This window comes from Trichechus manatus, unplaced genomic scaffold, assembly GCF_000243295.1.
Source record: "Trichechus manatus latirostris isolate Lorelei unplaced genomic scaffold, TriManLat1.0 scaffold00016, whole genome shotgun sequence".
Taxonomy (NCBI): domain Eukaryota; kingdom Metazoa; phylum Chordata; class Mammalia; order Sirenia; family Trichechidae; genus Trichechus; species Trichechus manatus.
In genome coordinates, this window is record NW_004443952.1 from 10,894,180 (window position 1) to 10,909,545 (window position 15,366).

General features: G+C 38.1%; 1 protein-coding gene across 1 annotated transcript in view; it reads left to right on the forward strand.

Annotated features, from left to right (window-relative positions):
• Nucleotides 1-15,366, forward strand: part of SVEP1 (sushi, von Willebrand factor type A, EGF and pentraxin domain containing 1) — a 216,669-nt gene that overhangs the window by 117,662 nt on the left and 83,641 nt on the right. The window contains exons 15-18 of the mRNA XM_004372179.2: nucleotides 3,914-4,078; nucleotides 4,757-4,990; nucleotides 8,256-8,417; nucleotides 9,763-9,924. Of these exons, the coding sequence (XP_004372236.1) occupies nucleotides 3,914-4,078; nucleotides 4,757-4,990; nucleotides 8,256-8,417; nucleotides 9,763-9,924 (723 nt within the window). The remainder of the gene's footprint in view (nucleotides 1-3,913; nucleotides 4,079-4,756; nucleotides 4,991-8,255; nucleotides 8,418-9,762; nucleotides 9,925-15,366) is intronic.

Sequence of the window (15,366 nt, forward strand, 5' to 3'; positions counted from 1 at the left end):
TGTTCTAGTCTTGGGTTGTTATCTAATGTTACTGATTTTCTAACTGGAGGACTCCCTTTAGTATTTCTTGTAATTTTGATTTGGTTTTTGTAAATTCCCTAAACTTCTGTTTATCTGGAAATGCCCTAATTTCGCCATCATATTTGAGAGACAGTTTTGCTGGATATATAATTCTTGGCTGGCAGTTTTTTTCCTTGAAAGCTTTATATATGTCATCCCATTGCCTTCTTGCCTGCATGGTTTCTGCTGAGTAGTCCAAGTTTATTCATATTGACTCTCCTTTGTAGATGACTTTTTGTTTATCCCTAGCCGCTCTTAAAATTCTCTCTTTATCTTTGGTTTTGGCAAGTTTGATTATAATATGTCTTGGTGACTTTCTTTTGGGATCTGCCTTATGTGGGGTTCGATGAGCATCTTGGATAGATATCCTGTCGTCTTTCATGATATCAGGGAAGCTTTCTGCCAACAAATCTTCAACAATTCTCTCTGTATTTTCTCTTATCCTCCCCTGTTCTTGTACTCTAGTCACTCGTAGGTTATTCCTCTTGATAGAATCCCACATAATTCTTAGAGTTTCTTCATTTTTTTAAAATCCTTTTATCTGATTTTTCCTCAAATAAGTTGGTGTCAAGTGCTTTATCTTCCATCTCACTAATTCTGACTTCCATTGCCTCAATTCTGCTCCTATGACTTTCTATTGGGTTGTCTAATTCTGAAATTTTATTGTAAATCTTCTGGATTTCTGATTGCTGTCTCTCTGTGGATTCTTGCAGCCTGTTAAATTTGTCATTATGCTGTTCTCTAATCTTTTTAATTTCCTCTATTGCATGTTCTGCATTTTCCTTAATTTCCTTCCTAATTGCTTGAAGAGTCTGTATATTAATCTTCTGTGTTCTGCCTCTGGTAATTCCAAGAAACTTTCCTTCTCTGGAAAATTTCTAGATTCTTTATTTTGGGAGCTTGCTGAAGCCATCATGGATTGCCTTTTATGTGATTTGATATTGACTGTTGTCTCCGAGTCATCAATAAGTTATTTTATTTATTTATTTTATGTTTGCTTAGCGTGTCCTAGCTTCTTGTTTTGTTTTCATATGCCCAAATAGGCTGCTCGTATGAGCTAGTTTGATTATTGGCACCTTTGAAGCTCTGATGTCCTGTCACCAGGTGGTTAGATCTGTTACTAGGTATGTGAGCTCAGGAGTCCGCCAATCCTCCTGTATGGATTCAGGTCAGGTGCCCAGGTAGATAGCCACCAAATGTGTACTGTAGGCTCACTTATAGTCCTAGACAGGCATGGGTGATTGGTATAGGCACAGGCATCTGGTTGCAGCAGGCGGACACACTCTGAGCAAAGCAGGGGGCTGACGGCTGCCCCTGAGTGTCCAAGAGGAAGGTGTGTCCTTCTTCCCTTGAGTGCATGGGTGGATGGGTTTTGCAGCCAGACTATGAGTACCCAGTGCTGTTGGCTGTAAGGACTGAGGGGCACCTCTTATTCTTGGGCCCCTATTGCAGGTGGCTAGGTGTTGTGGGTGGAGCCACCAGTCCTCAGGCCTCTGATGTGGGTAGTGAAGACCCTGCTTAATGGGCAGAGCAGTGTCTAATGTCACGAACCTACCACTTCACAGCTGAAACAGTTGAAGTTAGACTTCAGGTATATACCCTCTTGTACTGCGGTAATGAGGGCCTATGCTATTGAAATGGGCTCAGACAAGTCTCTGCAGGGGGAAAGGCACTCAAAGTCTGTGGATCGCTTATGCCTGTGCCTAGGCAAAAGAGCTGTGCCTACCCTGGGTTCCTGGTTTAGGGGAGCCGGCAGTGTATTTTTTTCCATTTTTTAATTTGTTCACTCTCCAATGATGGGAGAATGGCTCAGGGCATGCGACAGATCCTAATTCCAGCCCGGGGGACTTGGCAATTGCTGAAGCTGGCTGGGGACCCAGTGCAGAGCAGGGAGCAGGGAGATAAATGGGAGAGAGATTTCTCCCTAAGTGGGGTGTTTTTGACACGTGGTAGGCCAGACGCAAGTACTTATCTTTCACCAGATCGAGGGCTGCTTCTCACTGGTTCTGGGTCGCCGAGTAGATTCTCTGCCTGGTGCGGAATACGCCTCCCAAGCACTGCTGCTTGCCTGTCTCACTGCTCTCCCATGAGCTGATCAGGCCTGAAGGGCTCAGGCTCTCGCCGTGCAGGTCTGGCATCTCCTCGCTGCTTCTGAACCATCTCTCCCTCCCCTTCCACTCAGTCCGGTTCCTCAACTTTGCCTTAGATGTTCAGGGCTCTTATATTATCATATATAATCAATTCACTTGTTTATTCGGGTCTTTGTTGTAAGCGGGTCCACCAGAAGAGTCTGACTACTCTGCCATCTTGGCCCCACCTCTATTTGCATACAGTTTTAATGGCAGCATATTATTTCACCAAATCAATTTACCGTATTTATGTAAACAATTTCCTATTGGTGGACTTTTGAATTGTTTTCAATTTTTAACTATTATGTAAAATTCTTCAGTGAACATTTTAGAAATTAAGGCTCTAGATAGGAAAAAAATAAAGTAACGCTAATAGTGGAGTTGGTAGTGGCACATTCTGAATCACAACACCTTTTCTGTTACACATGACCCAGGTTTCCCCCTACCAGATTGTTGAAATAGGTTGCAAGGATACAAAGATTCACATAGAGGAAGCCAATTGTCATCATAAGGCTATAAGATAGGTGATAGTTCTCATCTAATAACGATCTAAATTCAAGTTTTCTAGATTCAGGCATTGGCAGGTCATACATATGATGCTAAAGAGAAGGCTTCTTTCTTAAATGTCTTCCCAGTAGAGAGTCAAAAGATTAGTGTAAGATTTATAAAAACACCTTGGCGAGTCTTAATGGATAAAATACAAAGGGCCAATAAATATATTTAAATATGTTTGAATTAATAATAATCATGTAATTAAAATTAAAACTAAAATAAGATGCCAGTTTTGACCTGTCAGATAAACAAATATGAATAAGAATTACAATACTCAAAGTTGGCAAGGGTGTAGGGGAAGACATCATACTCATGTATATTGTATGCAGAGGAGAAATTGGAATGCAGTTGATGATATGTGTCTAAGGATTAAAAATGTTCATACACTCAGGCTCAGAAATTCTAAGATTATTTCTTATGTTAAAAATCAGGCCGGTATGCAAAGATGTACATAGTTCATAAATTCTGAGATATATATTTTTCGTTTTGACATCTCTGAAATTGGGATGTGTCTTCTCATTGATGGTAGCTTAGATTTGACGAAACACTGTACATACAAGGATGTTCTATAACTTTGAAATAATCTAAAATTCTAAAAACAGAGACTTGGTTAGATAGTTTGTTGTATAGTTATAGACGAGAATACTTTGGAACTATTAAACACAGCATGGTGAGATGTTTCTTTATTGACACACAAATGCCATGATATGTAGTTAGGTGAAGAAATTTGAAAAAAGATTACCAAATAATATATATAGTATAATTTTGTTTTGTTAAGAGTGTTGTCTTTGTTTTTATCGCTGATATGTACATATATACATTCTCACACACACACACATTCATAGGGGAAAAAAAGCTTGCCTAAAATGTTAATAGTGGTTATTTCTATGTTGTGGGTTTTTATATTTTCCTCTTTTCTCATCTAATTTCTGCCTAGAGACTTTTCTTTCTTCTTTTAGTCTAATTCGGGTAATCTAACTTTAATATGCAGTGCCCAAAAATTACAATATAAGATTGTAGACCAATTCCTGTATGCTGTACGTTATGGGCAATTTAGGAAACGGTCAAGGGCAATTTGACTTTAACAGATCTGTTTCTTGTGGCTTAACATCAGGACCTAAACAGTGATGAAGATGCAACTGTATGATTGTTTCTCTACCTCAACTGTCCAGGACCAGGTGGTTGGGGCGCAGCAAATAGGCTGGATTACTCTTATGATGACTTCGTGGATGTTGTGCAAGAAACTCCCACGGGCACCGGCAAAGCCAGAACTTCAAGGATCAAAAGAAGTGCTCCCATATCTGACTACAAAATTAAGTTAGTTTTTAACATTACAGGTAAGGATAAACTGTTTGAAAAAATGATGTGTAAAATTGGTTGAAAACCTATTTCTCAGATACTCCACTTGTTATTATTTTGAGGAAATCACCCTGAAACTGAGAATTAAACACATTGCTGTCGAGTCGATTCCAACTCATAGCGACCCTACAGGGCAGAGTAGAACCGCCCCATAGGATTTCCAAGGCTGTAATCTTTATGGAAGCAGACTGCCACATCTTTCTCCCACAGAGCGGCTGGTGGGTTCAAACCACTGACCTTTCGGTTAGCATCCAAGCACTTACCCACTGTACCACCAGGTCTGCCAACTGAGAATTAGGGAGAGGCCAGTCAACTAAGTCTTGGCATTATTTGCGCTTTAGTATCACAGATGTATTCTATGATTCTCACAGCAACAAACACCCTGCTTGCTTTTCATCTCAGCATGATGAGCTATGGTGTGTTTTTAAAATGCAGGAATTTGCAGGTATTTAATATGCTGTAATGAAGAACTCTCCCCAAAAGGTGATGTAGATTCAGTACATGACGAAAGGAGTAAGAAAAATTAAATCGCTCTTAAGGGATGGTTGAGTTTATTTTTTCTGAAATATCTTTAATATGCTATTTCTTTTTGGTGAAAACTAACTTCAGGTGGCTTCCTGAAACACCATATGTGTTATGTTTTATTTTTATCTCAGCTAGTGTGCCATTACCTGATGAAAGAAATGATACCCTTGAATTGGAAAACCAGCAGCGACTCATTAAGACATTGGAAACTATCACGAACCAACTGAAGAGGATCCTCAGCAAGGAGCCTTTGTATTCTTTTCAACTTGCCTCTGAAATGCTTGTAGCCGACAGCAATTCATTAGAAACAGAAAAGGCTATCCTCTTCTGCAGACCAGGCTCAGTGCTGAGAGGGCGTATGTGTGGTAAGAATCAGTATCTCCTGCAGTGATTTCCCTGCCGTCAAAAATACCCGGTGCATTTGGGATCAAATGAGATGGTAAAGCTGTTTTACAGCTATAGAGGGATATGGAAATGAAACATTATTGTGTGGTTGTTATTATTACTAGTTTGTCTCAGGAGTGTACGTAACCACTAAGGGTCAGGATGATAAAACTGTTTTAAGTGAGGGGCTTACAACTTAGTTTTGTTTATAGATCTTTAGACCTCAGAGCTTTCAGCAACAGTTCCAATAATAATAACAGCTAATGCTTTTCGACCACGTCTGAGCACTTGTCATGTATAAACCTGTTTAACAGCTCTATGAGGTACCATAATTATTACTCATGTTTTAGAGATGAGAAAACTGAAGCCAGAGACGCTGAAGAGCTTACTCAGTAAGTCTTACCCATTAAGACAGTAAGTGGTATAGCTAAGACTCCCCCCCAGGCAGCCAGCACCTAAGCCTTAACTTTTGTTTGTTTTTTTTTTAATTGAGGTGAAATTCATATGACATAAATTAACTATTTTAAAGGGTACCTGTTCAGTGGCATTTGGTACATTCACAGTGTTGTGCAACCATCATCTCTATCTAATTCCAAAATATTTTCATCACCTCTGTTGTAGGGGAAAAGACCCCAGACTCAAATTTAATCAAAAGATATTTTTATAAAGCCAAGACAAAGATGATCATTCGAATGAGGGAAACCATCATCATGTACTTAGTACAGAGGCCAAAGCAATCTGCTGAATCACAGTCATGGTGTCTATTATATACTGTAGACTCATTGCCATGGAGTCAATTCCGACTCATAGAAACTATATAGAACAGAGTAGAACTGCCCCATAGGGTTTTCAAGGAGTGGCTGGTGGATTCGAACTCCTGACCTTTGGTTAGCAGCTGAGCTCTTAACCACCAGCTCGGCTGCTAACCAAAAGCCACTCCTTGGAAACCCTATGGGGCAGTTCTCCTCTGTCCTTTAGCGTTACTGTGAGTCAGAATCGACTTGACAGCTGTGAGTTATATACTGTAGAGTTCAAAGAAAATCATCACAAGGTCATCATTGGTAGCAGGTCAATTCATCACTATTGTAGGTGGGACTACAGAAAGGAGGAAAGAACCATGACTAGGATGCGTACATAATTACAGGTTTAAAAAAGTTACAGGATTGGCTCTGGGGTTTTAATTACCTGGCTACGTGGTGATTGCTGTCGACACATGATCATGTGACCCTGAGTCATAGTCACAAGGTGGTTATAAGACAATATCAGGACCCCAACCTTTAACTTAAGTCAGATAACATGGGTCATGGAGCATTTCCTTCTTTGTTTTACTTGTTGTTGTTGTTAGATGCCATCAAGTTGATTCCGACTCATAGCAACCCTGTCTACAACAGAACGAAACACTGCCTGATCCTGTACCATACACTTATATTTTAACCATCGGAGAAACTTGTGCTCATTTTTCTATCATGTAACTAGGGGAAAGGGAAACTAGACCTTATCTTAGTTTTCCTTGCCATGGCCAAGCCCTATAAGATTTAGGGAGTCTCCACTCTCCAGATCACCTCCAGAGAGACCTCATACTCATTAAGCAGTTACTCTCCACTCTCCCACCTCCTACCAGCCTCTTAGCTTTTAACCTGTATTCTAGACTGCCCCAATCTAGATAAATTCCAGCCCATTTCTCAAAGAAGTCATCATTTATGATAGTGGAATCTCTAACCAAAATCTATGCACTCAGCGAACCTAATGACATGAGTCTTGTGTTAACCCCTGTGTAGGTATGGGATGTTTCCTGTCTGGAAAACCTTCCTCAGTAGTTCCTTATTGCTATTCCTAGGGCTTAGCTGGGTTTTTCGTAGTTTTTCAAATTCAGCTCGTTAGAAGCACATTAAAATTGATGTGGTTCTGAGCCTGCTCTTGTTTCCTCCGCACCTTGTGAATAAAAACCAGGAGTCACCTAGACCAGTATTTACATTTCTCAGTGTGATCTTCAGAAGCATCACCTGAAGAACTTGTTAAAATGCAGCTTGACTTAGGCCCCATCTCAGAACTAATGCATCTGACACTTTGGGGGTGGGACCTGGAATCTACATTTTTAGTAGTTCTGCTGTGTAATTCTTATATGCTTTCAAGCCCCAGAATCACCTAGGCACTGACTTCAAGTGTCCTCTATCTAAGGATACTAACTATGCTTGGTCAACGGGTGGAACCCATCAGCCATTCCGTGGGAGAAAGATGTGGCAGTCTGCTTCCATCAAGATGTACAGCCTTGGAAACCCTATGGGGCAATTCTACTCTATCCTGTAGTGTTGCTATGAGTCAGAATCGACTCAATGGCAGTGGGTTTGGGAATGCTCCGCTTTGGTCTCAGAATTTTTGAGCCACTCCAAGCCTGCCAAACAGTAGACAAAATCTTCAAGGAAGAAAAGTTCTAAAATTGGCCTGTTTCCTCAGGGACGTTGGGTCTGGGGATGCCTAGGACTTCCTTCAGTGGGTAATAATTCCTGCAAGCAGAGACAAAGGTCTACTTAACTCACCAGTTAGTCTCATCATATTGCCTGATTTTGTCTCCAAAAATGATGCTGTTATGAACAAGCAGCCTGTTTCATAAGGGGAAGCATTCAGAGGAACAGCTGAGAAAACATTTTTCATATCTCAAAGCCCCAAATTAACCTAAACACTCATTGTTTCATTCTTTTATCCAGTAGCTTTTTCTTTGTTAGCTGTGTATATCCCATGATGATCTAGGTTATCATACCTTTAGCCCACACTTTAAAGCACCCATTACATAAGCCCTAAGCTTGGTCAGCCGAATGGTTAAGAGCTCGGCTGCTAACCAAAAGGTCAGCAGTTCAAATCCATCAGCCACTCCTTGGAAACCCTATGGAGCAGTTCTACTCTGTCCCATAGGGTTGACATGAGTCAGAATTGACTTGAGAGCAGTGGATTTGGGTTTTTTTTGTTTGTTTGTTTTTTGTTTTTTTAAGCTTGGTCATCAAGAATTTGCATTTTCTCCCAAAGAGAATCTACTACTGTTGATTTCCAGGAATATATTTCTAGAAGGTTTAGCCTTGTGAGTAAACCACTGGAAATATAATTCATGTATGTATGCTCTGAGTCGGAACCGACTCTACGGCACCTAACAACAACAGTGTACGGAAGCCCGCTTTCTCACTTGTGTGCTCTTGGGTTCCTTGACTGTGGTTTACTGTGTTCTTCAGTGTGGCCTGCTTGTTTTTTCTTCAGTGAATTGCCCTTTGGGAACCTTTTATTCTGTGAAGCATTCTGGCTGTGAAAGCTGTGGGATAGGATCCTATCAAGATAAAGAAGGGCAACTTGAGTGCAAACTCTGTCCAGCTGGGACTAACACCGAATATCTCCATTCGAGAACCATCTCCGAATGTAAAGGTAGGGGCTTACTGTAGATTTTGACCAAGAGAAGCCTGAATTTTGTTTCCAGGTCTGAAATCTAAACGGGAAATAGGATGAACTAAGAGCATTACTTAAAGAAATGTCCTCAATTTGTTAATTTCATTAATTTTTTTTTTCTATTACCTGAGTGTTTCTATTCTGAATGCTGTATTCTATTACCTGAATATTTTCCCTACTTTAAAAAAAAAATTAACTTACCTTCCCTTATGGAAACATTTCAGTACTCTCTGTAAGAGAAACCCCACATCAATAACTCCAATCCACATCAGTTAGCCTGGATTTTTCTTGAATCTCACATTAATTGTTGGCAAGGGCTTTCATGACACTTAGCAATCATTAACTTTTGTTAGACTAGTACTTGATATGATGAGATCAGTTCTCTACTTAGAAATGAATAACTACACGTATGTATTCTTGCTACTAAAATATTTAATATTTTCAAAATATTTTTACTGTTATCCTCAATGACAGTTCCTGATGGGAATGCTGATGATAGGCAACTTTTTATGCACTATGAAAATACTTTCTTTCATAATTAAGGTTATAGTAAGACATACCTAAAATAAGGAATTTCAAAATGATACCTGTTTGCCATTGTTGCAAATGCAGGTGTGAGTATTTAATGACAAATATAAGCTCAGGACCAGTGGTAAATGATTGGAAAAGTACTAAAAATACTAGCAGTGCTGAAGGTGAGGGTCATTTGGGGCAAGGGCAGGAGAGGACAGTGTACTGGGAGTCTAGGGACCTGGTCCTACTTCTGCTCTACTACAAGCCATCGTTGTGAATTTTAGAAAATTACTCAACCTCTCTGGACTTGATACTAAGACTTCTTTGATCTTTCTACTCTGCCAGCCACACTGAAATGTAATGGTGTCTGTAGGTAGGAAGTAGCAGGGCCAGTTCTTATGAAGAATGGCAAAGATGCCAGGATAGTTACGAGGCCCTAGCTCAGTTTAGGTTTTATCTCTGTCACTCAAGGGAATGTTTCCCCTTCCCCAGTATACAATTTGTTCCTATGATAGCACTTTCTGAGATGTATATTTCTAACTTCATTCAACAACTATTTATTGAACACTTCTATGTGTCAGACACTGCTAGACAATAAAGGAAGTAATTGAAAACGAGTCTAAAACTTACTAGTATACAGAAGCATGAGGGAGTCAAGGATACTATGTATATGGTTGGCTAATTGGAGGAAGAGTTCTTCATATCCCTCATTCTGTCCTAAATTAAAATGCAGTTAACTTTATCATGCACAGTGATAATTTTGTACAGGTTAATGTCATCTGTATTAATCATATAATGCTTTTCTTTTTAGCTCAGTGTCAACAAGGTACCTACTCATCAAACGGACTTGAGATTTGTGAATCATGTCCTCTGGGCACTTACCAGCCAGCGTTTGGTTCCCGGAGCTGCCTCTTATGTCCAGAAAACACTTCAACTGTGAAAAGAGGAGCTGTGAACATTTCTGCTTGTGGAGGTTATCAAAGCCCTAGACATTGATATTTCTATAAACCTACTAGATTCTACACATGGAGGGAGTAGAATATTTTCAGCAAAACCATATGTCTGCTGTATGCAAAGAATACAAACAACTGTCTCTTCATAGAGAATTTCCTATTCAGCTCTTCAATACCTAAGTATAAACATCCACAGTATAAACATTGTGCTAGTGTTAGGAAGTCTCTATAGCGTTACTTTGAATCAGAATCGACTCAATGGCAACAGATTTAGTGTTAGGAGCCCCTGGGAAGTGCAAATCGTTAAGCACTAGACTGCTAATCTTAAGGTTGGCTGTTCAAACCCACCCAGAGGCACCTCAGAAGTAAGGCCTCCTGATCTGCTTCCAAAAGGTCACAGCCTTGAGAACCCTATGGAGCAGTTCTACACTGCACACATGGGGTTGCCATGAGTCAGAATCAACTCGATGGCAACTAACAGCAACAACAGTGTTATTAGGGAATCCCTGGTTGGTGTAAATGGTTAATGCCCTGGGCTGCTAACCGAAAGGTTGGAGGTTCAAATCCATCCATCCAGAGGCACCTTTGAAGAAAGACCTGGTGATCTACTTCCAAAAAATCAACCATTGAAAACCCTATGGAGCACAGATCTGTTCTGACACACAGGTGGTCGCCATGAGTCGGAGTCGACTAAATGGCAGGTGGTTTTTTTAAGTGCTATTAGGAATACACAAGAAGTACAAGACTTGGTCCCAGGCCTCAGACAGTAATACATACGTGGCTTCATGATATGATAGAAAGATAATTATACTAGGAACTTAGTTTCCTCATTTATAAAATGAGGCCCTGTCTAATGGTCCTTGAAACTGTAAAAATATATTATGCTATGAATTATGACATTTGATCTCTTCCAATTTGAAGATTTTCATCAGTGGTTTTCCACTCTGGCTGCACATGAGGATCACCTGCACATTTAAATCAGTATTTTAAAAATCCTGAAGCCCAATCTCCATCCCCAGAAATTCTAATGTAATTTGTCTGGGGTATTTTCTTTTTAAGTTCCTCCAGGTGATCCTAAAGTAACAGGAAAAGTTGAGAACCACTAATTTCGGTTCTCAAACTTTAGTGTGGAGAGCATGTTTAAAACACAGATTACTGTGCCCCACACCCAGAATTCTTGATTCAGGAGGTCTGGGGTGGGAGTGCTGAGAATATGCATTTCTAACTAGTTCTCAGGTGATGTCGATGCTTCTGATCCAGGGGACCACACAGGTTTAAATGATTAGAAATGAAAAGCTTAAGGTTCCAGTTTTTAAATATATCTGACTAACATCTCTACTGATCACAGTTTTCCAGAGAAATACTTACAGTGGTGTAAACAAAAATAAAAGATGAAAATTTAGAATTACAATTACAATGAAACTAAGACTGACCGTCAAGATCAGCCTACTGTGAGAACCTCCAAAAAATTGCAACTACTGTACTTGCAAATCAGTGGAACTGGATTTAAAAAAAAAAGTTGTTGACCTACCTCTGGAAATAGAAACAATGTGTGTCTCTTCCCCATTCTCTACATTTCTTATTTAAAAACCTAAGGTCTGTGGCAATCAGAAAATTGAAAAGCTATTCCCTTATCGAATGAGTGAAGTTTTCAGAGGCTGATCTTCTCATTCCCCATTTCTTTTGATCTAAACGTGCGCTCGTGCACGCTCACGGCACACACACACACACACACACACACACACACACACACACACACACACACACCCCTCCCGCCCTAGCCCCCCTCATTGCACCCAAGTCAGTGCATCCAATTAGATACATTTGCATCCAATTGGAGACTGACATTTCTAGAAAACAATTGTGTCAGAAGTTTGTTTGTGATTGGGGAGGAGAGTGCCTAGTATTTCATCTTGGGAGATGTAGCCCTCATAAGTCAAGCGCTGTAGGGAGGAAACGGGAGAACATGTTGTTGTTAGGTGCCATCGAGTCTGTTCCGACTCACAGTGACCCCATATACAACAGAGCGAAAGGTTTTTTATGTACGTTACCTATTTAGATTATCTCTGTCCAGTAGGACTGTTGTAGATGAAAGTCTGTTAGATTTGAGAATTGGGAGAATAGTGCTTATCAATCTAATGTTACACTACAGAGATGAGAATTTAGCTAGGACCTAACAAATTCTTAAACCATGTCTGTTGTGTAATGCTAGCTTTGAATTTCTTTAAATTACAGTTAAACAAGGCTTGATATTATGGTTGAAATAGATCTGCTAGAGACTGTCTTATTTTGTCAATATACAAACTAATTTGAAGAGTCTGCAATAAAAAAAAAAAATTCTCTCATTCTCTCTCCAACCACAAAAGCAACTAGGATTTTTCTAGTGACAAAAGTTCATATTTGCCTTTTTTTTTTCCTTTAGCTTTCCAAATAAACCTTGAGGTTTGTCTAATACTGAATTATTGCAATTAAGCAACTATAATTCCCAGAAGGTCTATAAACTTCTGGTAACTGCCCTGTTTCTTCTAATATTCCTAACACAAGTTTAACCACATTCTGCTCAGCATGAGTGAGAATTTCAAATAACAAAAACTCAGCACTCTCTTGGTGCTGAAAAAACACCATTTGACTTTAAACTTAACTTTTTGTAAGTTCTAAAACGCCCCTTTATGTATTTTTTTTCTTATCTTTCAATTTTTCTGCCTCTCTTACTCTCTTTCTTTATTGTTTTGATAGCATGTTGTAGAGTTTATCTTATTTTTTGGTAAGATGCTATGTTTTGAAATTCTTTAGCATGTTGAACTTAAAACATAATTAATCAACATAATTATATTTAAGTATATTACTATCTTAAAGTAGTAATTATCCTTTATGCATTTTACCTTTTATTACTTCTTAGGTCATTAAATAGTCTTGAGTCTGTGGCTACTAACTCAAGAGTCTGAAATTTTTTGTTTTTAAAAAGTCGACTTTTTATCTGAAGAATAAGTTCCACAAATGATTTATTGTTGCTATTGTTGTCATTATTAGCATATGTTCCCAGAGAAGGCAAGATTATAATTTTGGGGCTGGGAGGGCAACACCTCCTACTTTGACCTTTTAGCATGAAGCTCAGGATGAGAGTCTTTGACCTCCGACTTTGTCTTGGGAAGTCCATTTAAAAGAATCTCCCCAGCTCCAGTGCTGTATGTGTTGTCCTTAACACTGGCAGGAAGCATGATTGTGGAACAATCATCAGAGTTAAATGATAGGGCCGCTGGAAACTGTAAGGAGCATAGAATAATTTTGTTGAATTTTATTTAATATGCAGATGTTCTGTAAATTGGCAGCCACAAGAAAAGTAGCAGGAAAACCTCATGAGCCTGCTTACTTATATTTTAAAGGAAGAGAGCCCTGCTCTTTTTGCTAGTGTTGACTGTATTAGCCTTTGCATATGAATTTGCATCCACTCATTCTGAAAAATGAAATTAAACTTATTAAATTTATACAATAATTTCCTCTTAATCTGTATTAAATTAACCTGACTATTGTACCAGTTGTTTGAAAGTAAGGTTTTTTGATTTTTGTTTTACCTTTTGAGTATCATTACAGATTCAAGGCTTTCTACAGGCTTAACTTGTTTTAATCTAATTCTTAGGTTCTTTTAACTCGACTTTTGAAAACATTTATGTTTTTTGACAATATCAAAATGTCCCTAGATAACCTTTTGTTTTTTCACCCCAGTCATTCTTCTAAGGAATCTATTTGTTTGGTGGAAAATGGTATTAGAGACCAAAATCTGGCCTTTAGTAGTGCATATCAGACTCGTGCTGTGGGATGGCATTTTTCCATGGCTACTTCAATGCACTATTTTTAATACAATTTTAATATCATTTTTTACATATTTAGGTATTTTTTTCTCTCTCTCTACCATGGAGGAGATGATAAGGATTTTGTTCCATTTTTCTTGACTCAGAAACCATTGTTTCTCTGACCACAATTCAAAATGGAACTTTTTCCCCTCCTTTCTTATGGCATTAGTCCTTTCAGAACTATGTATTTATGTGTGTGTATGTTTGTATAGTACCATATTATATACTATATCCAAACCAAAACCTGTTGCCATCAAGTCAATTCTAACTCATAGTGACCCTGTAGGACAGAGTAGAACTGCCCCATAGGGTTTCCAAGGAGCAGCTGGTGGATTCACACTGCCAACTTTTTCGTTAGTAGCCAAGCTTTTAACCACTGCGCCACCAGGGCTCCATATACTGTATACTACTATTTTACATATATGTACATGTTTATGCATGGACATTTTGGTTTATTTATTTACTGCATATATAAATACTATATGAAATGCTAATTGAACACTCCTGGAGAGTATATTTCTAATTAGAAATATGTCTGCTCTTGGAATGTAATTTAAACATTTTCACATGCAAATCTATTTTACACTTTTATGCCAAAATATTTCAAAAGAAATTATAGACATCATAACAGCCTGTTAGCTCTTCTGGAAAACCAATAGACATTGATTTTTAATCTTAATATTCTATTGCTATTTTATATTAGTATAATTTTTGGCATTCTGTCAGTTTTTAGGGATATAGTCTTTTCTTTTTGAGAGTAACATTATCCTGAAAATGTTATATGTAAAAAACAGTTTAATTTATAATAGCGTCTTGGATTTTTCTGATGGAGTTTCCTTTTTAGCTTTTAGTATACACTCATAGCTACTCTCTCAAGCAGAAGTTTTATACTTTTATAGTGGAAGTTTTATGTATTTAATTAACTATTTTAATTGACTCTTTAGAAGGTACTTTTTCTAAGCAGACCATCATTTTTGGAAACTTAAGACTCAGAAAACCAGTTTAAACTTAATGAGTTTATAATATGTGCAAATAACATTTTTAGTCTTCCTTCCAAGAAAACAATTACATCAAAGAAAAAATCAAAATTATACTTCATATTATTTAAAAAATAGCAAGTAAAATGAGAATATTATCAAGTACCGTGATTTAGCTAAAACTGTTTTCATAGGAAAATTCCGTTGTCTTACACTGTTCCATGATTAAATAAGAATGAATAAAAATTAATGACTCATTAAATGAAAGCAGTTAAATAAAATTAAAAGGCAAAACATAAACTGACAAAAATATTTGCCCTAAGTATGTCAAAGTATTCATATCCTTGATTTATAAAATAATTATAAAAGTAAAATTCCCAATGAATAATAGACAACTATATGGAAGAAATAAAATTTCTAATAAACATAGGAAGAAAATAACTTCATTTATCCTCAAAAATGCATATTAAAATAACAGTGTAATTCCATTTTCACCTTCAAATTAAATTTTTTAAGAATAATTATTATCGACTCCGGCAAGATGGCGGTCTAGGCAGAAGCACCACGCCGTCCCTCCACAACAAAGATCCGAAAAACTAAGCCAAACAGAGAATCAACAATCCTGAAACCCTAG